Consider the following 11630-nt stretch of genomic DNA (forward strand, 5'->3'; position numbering starts at 1 on the left):
CGGCCATACAATTTCCGAGACCCGTGATGGGATTCGAACCACGGGCCTTCTGATCAGAGGTCGGATGCCTTGTCCACATGACCAAAGAGGTTGGACGCCTTGTCCACATGACCAAAGAGGTTAACCCCGTCAGCAAGCTGACAAGGTAAGGATGTCATCTGTGGGATGACTCCACGTCCTCCTACACAACGAAGGATTAACTTAAGTAATATTAAAGAATCGAGTGGTCCTTAACCTTTTTGAGTAGTGTTGGTTTAGGTTGGGTCTATTATTGGGTTTATAATGCAAGTCGATTATTTACAGGCCGTCGCGATAAACACTTTCTTTCTCACATAACCGATTCCACTGGGGACTCCGTGTATTGTTTGGGATGTTTCGGGTATGTTTATAATTAAGGAAGTTGATTATGATTATACATAATCATTCTCGTTTGTTTTTGTAAACTTCATACTGATATGGGCCTTGTCTGTTGTAATGCCTGATTGAATGTAGCCATCCAACTACTGGAACCAAAAATACTTCTACTACTACAACAACAACAACAACAACAACAACAACAACAACAACAACAACAACTACTACTACTACTACTACTACTACTACTACTACTACTGCTCCTGCTCCTGCTACTTCTACTACTACAACTACTACAACTACTACTACTACCAGTACCACTACTACAACTACTACTACCACTGCCACTACTCCTACTTTTATTACTACTACTACTACTACTACTACTACTACTACCACTGCCACTACTCCTACTTTTATTATTACTACTACTACTACTACTACTACTACTACTACTACTACTACTACTACTACTACTACTACTACTACTATTACTACTACCACTAGTACTACTACTACTACAACTACCATTACTACTACTACTACTACTGCTACTACTGCTACTACTACAACTACTACTTCCAATACTACAACTACCACTTCCACCACTACTACTACTACTACTACTACTACTACTACTATTACTACAACCACTACCACTACCACTACCACTACTTCAACTACTGCTGGTACCACTATTACTACAACTACTACTACTGCTGCTACCACTGCCATTACTACTACCACTACTTTTGCTACTACTACTACTACGACAACGACGACAACTATCACTGCGGAGACGTTAGGTAGGCGGTCTCCATCATTATGTTGCTTGTCGTAAACTTGAAAAAGATCAAATGTTCCAAAAAATACTTGAAAGTCCATTTGCCTCAGGTTTTACAATACACACTGCTTAAACCAGTGAGTGAGTGAGTTATGATTTATAGAGATGACGATAGAGAACATATTATCAATTGAAAAAGGCTCTGTAGCTCACGTGAAATAAGAATAAATAATGCGGCCATGTTTAGAATCGGATCAGAATTATGTGAGTACGTTTGGGAGTTCTTTTGGAGCCAGGTAGTTGCAGGGCAGATGTCGCCATTGTAAAGGTTTACAAACAGCGGACGGACAACCTGACGAACTACGGACAATGCGCCACGACATATACTCACCTGACTTTTAGTGAGGTGAGCTAAAAGATGTAACCAATACATCAACACTTACTAGGAATTGAAAACGTCAAACACTAAAGAATAGCGAAATAGCACTTCATAATAACAATGTGGCCATGTTTAGAATCGGATCAGAATTCTGTGAGTACGTTTTAGAGACACCATAGCTGGAATACCTCCTTCCAAAGTTTCGGGGGGCACGGGGGGCCCAGTCGTCTAAGGCGTCGCGATTCGCTGTGCAGAGTTGACGACAATGGGCACGCCAGAAACCTATGATTGTGGGTTCGAATCCCGGTTCGCCCCGATTATGTTTCTAGGTTTGTCAGCACCATACCCGTGCTCGTGGGTTTCACCGAAGTGGTAAACGTCTGAGACCTGCATTACTCCAGGATTTCCTCCCACATTAAGCTGACACGCCGCGATATAACTATAATACTGTTAAAAGCGGCGTTAAACCCAACTCACTCACTCCAAAGTTTCATCTTAAGTGTCAGAGGAGATTTCGCAATTGTAAAAAGTAACAACGGACGGACAACCAGACGGACGATGAATAATGCGCCATGACATAAGCTCACCTGATTTTCAGTCAGGTGAACTAAAATATGTTACAAATTACTAAAGGATTCAAAACGCCAAACGCCAAAGAATAAGCCGTCTCAAATACCTGTCTTACATATTCCTTAAGGCGTAGAAACAAATATTAGATGACCTGTACATGAATGGATCACTGAAAATCTGTGATGGCACCACGTGCAGGGTAAGCATGTCCTGCTCTATCGGTAGCAACGGCCACTCACACGCTTGTTATTTGATATGAATTTTGTTTGTCCAAATAATGAGTACATTTTCTGTGATAACAGATTGTTTACATTTTCCACCTTAAGATTGTTTGCGCTTTTCAAGAAGACGGTATATGCTGTGTTTGTATTTTTGGTCAATGTATTTACAGATCTTATTCTGCAGAGAATCAGATTGATGACGATATTATGAATGGAACACTGAAAACCACCGATAACGCCAGGTGTTCGCGAAAAGGGTAAGTATGTCTTGGTCTGACAGATGCACTCGCCACTCACACAAATTTTATTTAACACACATGTGCCAGTAAGGTCCGTGTTATAGCATTGGGCAACATCAGCATTATGTTGTCAAGCGAAGTGTAATCCAAAGCAAATCTCTCTGAATGTCAACCAACCCATTCTGGAATGATTTGAAGAGGCCTTTGGTGGCGAAACCTTGACTGAAAACCTCAATTGTAAGCAAAATGTAACCTTCCGTGAAATTTTAATATAATGTACATGTTCTAAAGTTCCTAAGCAGTTGAGAAATGTAGCGGAGGTGATTGTTTATTGCCAGAGTGCTATTATGCCAAAGACATACTATATTGTCAACGTTTCAGTCAAAGTTAAGTATGTGCGCTCTGTCAGCAAACTGATTTGGTTTTTGTTTGTGTGTTGTTTAACGCTTCACTCTGCGATATTATAGCTATATGATGGCGGTCTGTAAATAAGCGAGTCTGGACCAGACAATCCAGTGATTTATATCATAAGCATCGATCCACGCAATTGGGATCGATGACATGAATCAACCCGAGCGATCCCGTTTGTCGCCGCTTACGACAAGCATGGGTGACTGAAGACCTATTCTAACCAAGATCTTCACGGGTTCAGCAATATGAAGGTAGCCATATCTGGACAGGTCAAAAGCCCCCTGAACAAGCAAAGAAACTACCATTCTGAACATCTAAAGCTTGCAGGCATAAAAGTAATCAACCAACGAGTCAAGTAATAATAACAGCTCATCTTAAAATCAACTTCAAACATTTGTAAACATGCGTAGTTCTTTGATTGGGATTCACTTTGACAGTACACGTTAGTTTTCGTGGATTATTATGACATGTATACATAACTTTCAGTCATTTCGTGTTCATCTGAAATTTAAAAAAATACCTCTTCAGAATTAACGTTTGCATAAAACTCGCATAAGAAAGGGGGCAGTACCGCACACCATGTGTCTCCAAGCTGCTAAAAATAGTTGTGTTGTGTTTTATTTTATTTATCTGCTAATTTCTATTATCAATGCTATATTTTCGTGGAATTATTATATAAAACTTCAATACAAGAACATATAAAATTCTTGATTAACCGAAACAGATTCTATTTGGCGTAAAGGGCAAAATAGAAGGGCTTAGAATATTGGTTGCTGCCATGTCATGGTATCCCAACTACGTAGATCGATACTCACGATGTGAATCACTGGATTGTCTGTTCCAGACTCGGTTACAGACGTATAGCTGGAATATTACTGAGTGCAGAGTTAAACAACAAACAAACAATGAATAAATTTGAAAGCAGTGAAACCATTACCATTATTTTCTGCTTTTCTTTTTGTTGTCTCTGTTCAATATCTAAAGTTTGGTCTTTTTATTGACCGTGACTTAAACGGATGAAATACTCCAGTGATCTGGGCATAGACTGATTACCCGACTTAAGTCGCGAATGACCATTCGTACCCACTCGTATGATTCCGTAACCTATTCGGCTTGTCCCGGAATGGCAAGCGTTGGTCACGAATGGCGTAAGACGTACGAGCAAGCACCCAAGGGCAGGCCAACCAGTCTGTGGCGGTTGCGTTTAAAAATGCAACCGAAATAGAATGTAGTCAGCGTAATAAATTGGTGCACGTTGTTACTTAGCCAATATCAGTACTTATCTAAGTTCAATGTTTGCAAATTCTGTCTAAATGTGATATTGATTTCAGTATTTACAATTGGAGCAAACGACGTGAAATGTTTCGCGTCGTTGCCTTTGCTTCTTATTTGAATGAAACCAAAATGTCGCCAACCATTCTACAAATTTTAGTGAGTGAGTGAGTACGTATGGTTTTACGCCGCTTCTGGCAATATTCCAACAATATCACGGCGGGAGACACCAGATATGGGCTTCACACATTTTAAGCATGTCGGGAATCGAACCCGGGTCTTCGGCGTGACGAGCGAACGTTTTAACCACTAGGCTACCCGACCGCCCCTGCAAATTTAAACGAACCACAGTATATTGTACTTTACTGCCTCCAAAGCGTGGAAGAAGACACTTCAGAGCAGACATCAACACATTTCTTCACATTGACTGTGGATCAATGCAATTGTGATGGAAATAGAAAAACACGATGCTGTATAGATTATATGGGAACCGTGACGTGCAAACTTACTGAATATCTTACCATTTCCCTTGAGACATTTTTCTATGGTGATGTCAAAAAATAATCCTTCATTTTAAATTAGGGTTTTTGGCGAGAGAACAAAATCGAAGATCTGGTTTGTCTTCGTGGTTGAAGCCTTCGTTCTTCTGTTATATGGTAGACTTATTTAAGTATATTCTATTGTTGAACAGTAATTGTAACTGTGCTACATTGTTTCTGCTGAGATCCGGAAGACGCGCATTGCATTGTGTTTGGGAGTGATTAGTCGTCAGGAACGTACTACTTAATGTAAGCAGTCGTCAGGAAATTACTATATTTAGATGCTAGTGAGTGAGTTGGATTCAACGCCGCTTTCAACAGTATTCCAGGCATATCACGGCGTCTCAGCTTAATGTGGGAGGAAAGCCCGAAGTGATGCAGGTCTCGGACGTTTACCACTTCGGTGAAGCCCACGTGCACGGGTATGGTGCTGACAAACCTAGAAATAAAATCGGGTTGGACCGGTATTTGAACCCACAATCATAGGTTTCTGGCGTGCCCAAGGGACGCAACTCTGCACAGCGAATCGCGACGCCTTAGACGACTGGGCCACCCGTGGCCCCTTTAAATGCTAGTGTAAACTTCCGGTAGGATGTGGACTCCTGCAGAATATTCTGTAATGTTCTAGTGCCGCTATACTGTTGAAGGCACTCTGAAGACATTTCCAGTAGCATGCTAGGCTGTATATATAGTGGGACAAGAAGGTGCCTCTCTCATCTCTCACACATTTCATCTGAGAACACATCAAGACCAGCTTTCGTATGAAGATCACCCCGGAATCCCTGCTAAACCTGGTTAATTTTGTAACGCAAATAGTTAATTGATACCATTTGCTGCTTGTTTGTTGATTTCACACCAAGTTATTTTACGTACAGATTTCTGGGTTAACATATTGTTTCAGTTTGGAAAATCGACACGTAAAACTTCACGCGGAGGACCTAAAGTTCTGTTGAAAATAGAAACAACTGAGTTCTGGCCCTCACTTATTATCTCTCTTTATTGAAAGAGAGAATGATCTGTTGCAGATAACAAAATAAGAACTTTCTGGCATTTTTATTTACTAATTGAGCCAAACATCTGACACAGAATAGTATTAACACGTGTACGACCCAGTGACACGAAAAATGAAACAGATCATAATGTGTTGTGACAGATCACTGTACATTGTGTGACGCTCTGTAACGCTCTTTTTGAATTACCCCGACAGGTGTGAACATGCCTCAAAATACAATAGAATTCATGGATAAATTGTTGCAATTGATAACACTATATTATTATGTTCCTCATGGTTTTCTCTTTCCATCATCTAATTAACTATGTTATACCTTGTTTCAGTATCTTCTTTTGGCCTTTAGGATCAATACTCTCTCTCTGTGTCTGTCTCTCTGTCTGTCTCTTTCTCTGTCTGTCTGTCTCTCTCTCTCTATCTCTCTCTCTCTCTCAACGCTAAGAAACAAAAGCGAAACAGTACGTGTTCATTGCCAATTTTTATTTTAAGCTTCAGTAGATATGATACAAATTTCCAATTTCATAGATTAAATTATTTGAAATTTTAACCCCAAATATAATATCATAGTCCTAAATAGAAAGGTGCAAACTATAAAGTAAAACTACGTTTTAAACAAAGAACTTGATTGAAAATACACGTTGTTGAAACTGCAAAGAGGTGATTGTCTCAAAAAATATATAAAATAGAAGAGAGTGGCGGAAGAGAGTGATTGATAACAACTGAATAACACATTGATTCATTAAAATTTAATACTTTTAGATGTAAGACCCTCGCATCGCAACAATAAAACACGGGTATGGATTAACGTGTTCAGATCCGGCGAATAAGAAAATGACAACAGTTATATGAATATAAGCTTTTGACTGTAAACCCAAGTCATGTCTTGCAAGTATGTGAGTGATTACGGTTGATTTTGATTTAAACATATTTTATTCAGATTGAAATGGATTGGGAACAAGTTATCCAACTTAGGACTCCCTCTCCATGGTATTTACAAAGCTTGTACAGTAAATCATATACAAGGAAAACAGTAAAGAAGATGAGTGTAAAGATAACAAGAAATGTACAAAGAGAGACTAGTATATGTATATTAAAGTGTTACCTAAATCACTTTGTATGACTTACAAACATTTGCACTGCTTTAAAGATATGTTGATTTTCGATAATGGACAAACATTCATTTTGCGGTTTTGCACCGCTTTCCAACACTGTTCGAGCAATATCACGAAGGGGGACGCCATAAATGGGCTTCTCATATTGTACGCATGAGGAGAATCAAACCCGGGTCTTAAGCGTGACGAGCGAACGCTTCAACCACAAGGCTACCACACCGCCCCACACCATGCAAGTACCCTTACTGCTTCGATATAGTAACGTTACAACTATTATACGACTTTATCTTCCATTTGACGTACTTCTACACTGAAAAGGAAAATCAACGCGGCCGATCCCTAGGTTATATAATGTTAATATATGCTCATTTTGAATATATTTTTCACGTAGTAATGAAAGAGGAAACCATCATTATCCATCGTTCCATTCCTCTTAATATTATATCCAAAGATGTTGTTTATCCCACTCGAGGCCGACATTGGTTGATGACGATTAGCATGCGTCACCACTCGCCCTTTTCCGTAACTTGTCCCGGAATAACACGAGTTGGTCACGAATGCGTTCATTAGCAGACGACAGAAGACAAACTTAGAGTTATTCCCCCCCTAGATCTTTTTCATTCGGAAAATATCGTTAATATCCGGAGAATAGCGTCTTACATCAATTATTTGAGAAACAAGTGCGCGGTTGGTATGTTTCAAATGTAATGCCGTGCGTTCGGCAATTCGGGCGGGTAATTACAAATGAATTTTACATGTAACTGGGGTACATTGAAAATAATAGAATTGCTCTCAACCAATCAGAGTCCTGCATTCAACGGTAAGGTATGATTAAAATGTTATGCTACTTTATGCTGTAAATTATTTTTCACATAGAAACGGCAGAGGAAACCAACAGGGTCCATCATTCCACCCCTCCTTATGTCCCCATTGTTCCATACAGTGGTCGCTGGATCCGTTGTCCGGTTGACCCTCGGCCCAATAGTTCAGAGTGACCGGCTGACCATCTGGCCAGATCCACTTCCCTTCCTCAACTTCATCACTACCTCCGATCCAAAATCCTGATCCAAATTCTGCGAGAAATTAAGTGACGTTACAGAATGTAACAATTATTTGTTGATATATAGCGATTTTGTTTAACGCTGCACTCAGCAGTATTTCAGCAATATGACGGCGGGCTGTAAATCTTGTTTGTTTGTTTGTTGTTTAACGCCGCACTCAGCAATATTCCAACTATATGACGGCGGTCTGTAAACACTCGAGTCTGGACCAGACAACCCAGTGATCGACACATGAGCATCGATCCCTGTAATTGGGACCGATGACATGTATCAACCAAGTCAGCGAGCCTGACCACCCGGCCCCGTTGGTCGTCTCTTACGACAAGCATAGTCGCCTGTTAATAATGAAGTCTGGACCAGACAATCCAGGTATTGGGCTCATACGATCCAGGCAATCAGGGTACGAAGACAGGCAATCAACTGTGACATCGAATGCAAACGAAGTCACTTATAACAACGGAAGCCCTGAAAGAAAGGTGACATGTTGAAATTTCAAGTCAAGGTTTTCTTTGTTGTTTAACGCCGTACTTAGCACTGTTCCAGTTATATGACGGCGGTTTGTAAATAATCTAGTCTGGACCAGACAATCCAGTGATTGACATCATGAGCATCGATCTACGCAATTGGGATACCATGACATGCAGCAACTAAGTCAGCGAGCCTAACCACCCACTCCCGTTAGTCGCCTCTTATGACAAGCATGGTCGACTTTTAAGGTGAGGTGAGGTGAAATTGGGTTTAACGTCGCGTCCAAGATTATTGCACTTATATAGCGACGTTCATGCACGTGTGTGTGTGTGTGGCTGCTTGTACTAGTCCGGACTGATGCTGATTTATAGTGCTAGCACACTGAGATACCATGCCGCAGTTTAACATGAATACCCCACTCAGACACAGTATACTCCGAGCCGACCAGTCCTTGTTTTAGCCCCTTAATGCCGAGCGCCAGACAGAGTAACAACAAGTACCACATTTTAACGTCTTTTGGTATGACGCGGCCGGGGATCGAACTCCGGGCAGACGCTCTACCATTAGACCACGGAGGCGGTCTTACACGTTTACGGCACGCATTTAAGGTACTATGTTCCAATTTCAAATGCAATAACAGCGTTGCCACAAGTTATTGTTCTCACTGGGGACCAAATCCACCATGATCATGACGCTGAAGATATAAGTTTGAGTCTTCTTTCATGGCGACACACGTAGAGATGACGTCATCACATATGACATGGTACACATTACAGATATTGTTACAGCATTGAATGTATTGTCTTGAAAATTCAACTTAATGTAACGGAACTTGTCGACATAGTATCTTGAATTTTCAACAGAGGGTAGTAAAGGTTCAACAACACATCGAGAGTATCTTGAAATTTCAAACTAATATTTATGTTTTTAAAATAATATCTTGAATTTTCAAGAAAGGAAAAAAATGATATGACTGTAGTGGGTTTCCGTAGGCAGACTTACCTTTCTTGATGAGTCTGTTTTCATTTGGTGTATTGGTCGATGCCATGAGTCCGCCCTTATTAATACATGTCACCTGGAGAAATGAAAATATGTCAGTTGGGATCTACTTAAACTGAGTTCCATCTTTTGATTATATTGCCAATCTTCGCAAAACTGCCATATAAACGTCTGAATATGCACGATCCATGTCTAGATAAAGAGGTCCCGATACGATTGGTGAATCGAATCTTCACGGGTCCCAACAGTGAATGAATGCACGCCCAACTTATATAATTCAGTAGATATGAGATACTTACTTTAAATTCCGGCGTAAAAGAGTAGCTTACAATAAATGTCATACAAATTTATATGTCACCATCAGATACTGCTCAAGATAGAAAACTCATACCCGAGTTTAACATTGTTTACATGAGGGCCTTTACACACATTTACTGTCAGTGTTCAAAGAATTCATTCAATATTACAACATGAGAAATGTCAGCACGCTTCTCCTGTCAGGGCGAACTGAGAGTCACCAGCATCTTCGTGCCAGTAGCGTTGTTTCTCTGAGCCTAGACAGGATTTCATTTCTTCATCTTCATCAAGGGAGGCCCAGTCGTCTAAGGCGCCGCGATTCGCTGTGCAGAGTTGCGTCCCTTGGGCACGCCAGAAACCTATGATTGTGGGTTCGAATCCCGGTTCGCCCCGATTATGTTTCTAGGTTTGTCAGCACCATACCCGTGTTTGTGGGTTTTACCGAAGTGGTAAACGTCTGAGACCTGCATCACTTCGGGCTTTCCTCCCACATTATGCTGACACGCCGTGATATGACTGGAATAGTGTTAAAAGCGGCGTTAAACCCAACTCACTCACTCACTCACTCTTGAGGTACATTTAATCATGCTCTTTCTAGGACAGATTAAGTTGTATTTTGGAAAGGGTTTTGTCGCATGTATTCACGTTCTCTTCGGGTATGTGATAAAAAAATTGTGTGAGATTCATGTGAGTTTCGGGTTATTTTTGTTTTTATTTTTGTATTTATGGTTTTGTTTTTGCGTTCTGACATGAAAGCGGTTTTTATTCGCGTGGTAATTTAAACCAGTTCGTGTGCCACCCCCCCCCCCCCCCCCCCCCACACACACACACACACACACAACAATATGCACACTGTGAAATCATCACTGAATCACGTACTCTGAATCAACTACGCGTTTCAATTTTTGAGTAGTGTACACACTGTAGGGTTTTACTGCATCGTGGCACATATAATCGTTCAGTGTATGGTTACAAGGTGAAAAACGAGCATATTACCCTTGCTTGTCCAACATTATGTCCTACTGGACTCTTCCAGTAGCAGGACATCCCGAATACAGCCCATTCTTCGTCGCAGTCTGAAAAAAAAACAGCCGGAGGTTCATTATCTGATGTCCTTCACTGATCCAACACACTTTCACAGTATCGCGTTTATTGCATAGCGGTAACATTAGTTGCTATTGAAGCAAAATACTTTGAAGAAACATGAAAAAAATAATGTAAAGTCCTTTTTACTGAACCATGACTTCAAAATGCGGCGTGAACAAATAAGGAATTTCATTGGCTCCTAAAGTCACAGAACATGCATATATGTTGCTGCAGTGAGTTAGTGAGTGAGTGAATGTGGTTTTACGCCACTTTTAGAAATATTCCAGACATATCAAGGCGGGGACACCAGAAATGGGTTTCACACATTGTACCCATGTCGGGAATCGAACCCGGGTCTTCGGTGTGACGAGCGAACGCTTTAACCACTAGTTAGAGGTTGATCCAGCGCAGCAATTTTCACACAGCGTTCGTTTTTCAGAACCTATATAAATGTGCGTAAGGACAATAACGGTATCCACGGGCTTAGGTATCAAACAAACCAAGCTCTTGTTTTATGGTATTAGAAGTTTCAACCCAAAGTTGGTGTCTTAGGGTATGTATTCTTACAAATCTGTCACGAGACTGAAAACTGACCTGAGCGTGCCATGTAGTACTTGTAGCCAGCTGTTGCAACCAACCCGGCACTGGTGTAGTGTCGCTGGCGGGTGATGAGACATGACCTGCTGTCGGGGTTGTAGAAGAAGGAAGAACAGTCCTCCACAGCAGTGCAAGCCGCAGCACAGCTTAACTGACTCCTGACCTGAACAATGTTCCCAATTGGTTCCAGAAAATTAGAGAACATAAGCGCGAACATCTGTTCCACTAACAT

General features: G+C 40.9%; 1 protein-coding gene across 1 annotated transcript; it reads right to left on the bottom strand.

The window, feature by feature from the left end:
- Positions 1-7743: 7743 nt before the first annotated feature.
- Positions 7744-11630, bottom strand: LOC139462071 (galactose-specific lectin nattectin-like). Its single transcript, XM_071243571.1, has 4 exons — positions 11396-11630; positions 10712-10791; positions 9422-9494; positions 7744-7963 (listed from the first exon to the last, which is right to left on the bottom strand). The coding sequence occupies exons 1-4, from the start codon at positions 11628-11630 to the stop codon at positions 7752-7754; spliced, it is 600 nt and encodes a 199-aa protein (XP_071099672.1). The 3' UTR covers positions 7744-7751.

Source organism: Haliotis cracherodii, unplaced genomic scaffold (genome assembly GCF_022045235.1).
Source record: "Haliotis cracherodii isolate W230 unplaced genomic scaffold, xgHalCrac1.p SCAF_15, whole genome shotgun sequence".
In the NCBI taxonomy this organism is placed as follows: domain Eukaryota; kingdom Metazoa; phylum Mollusca; class Gastropoda; order Lepetellida; family Haliotidae; genus Haliotis; species Haliotis cracherodii.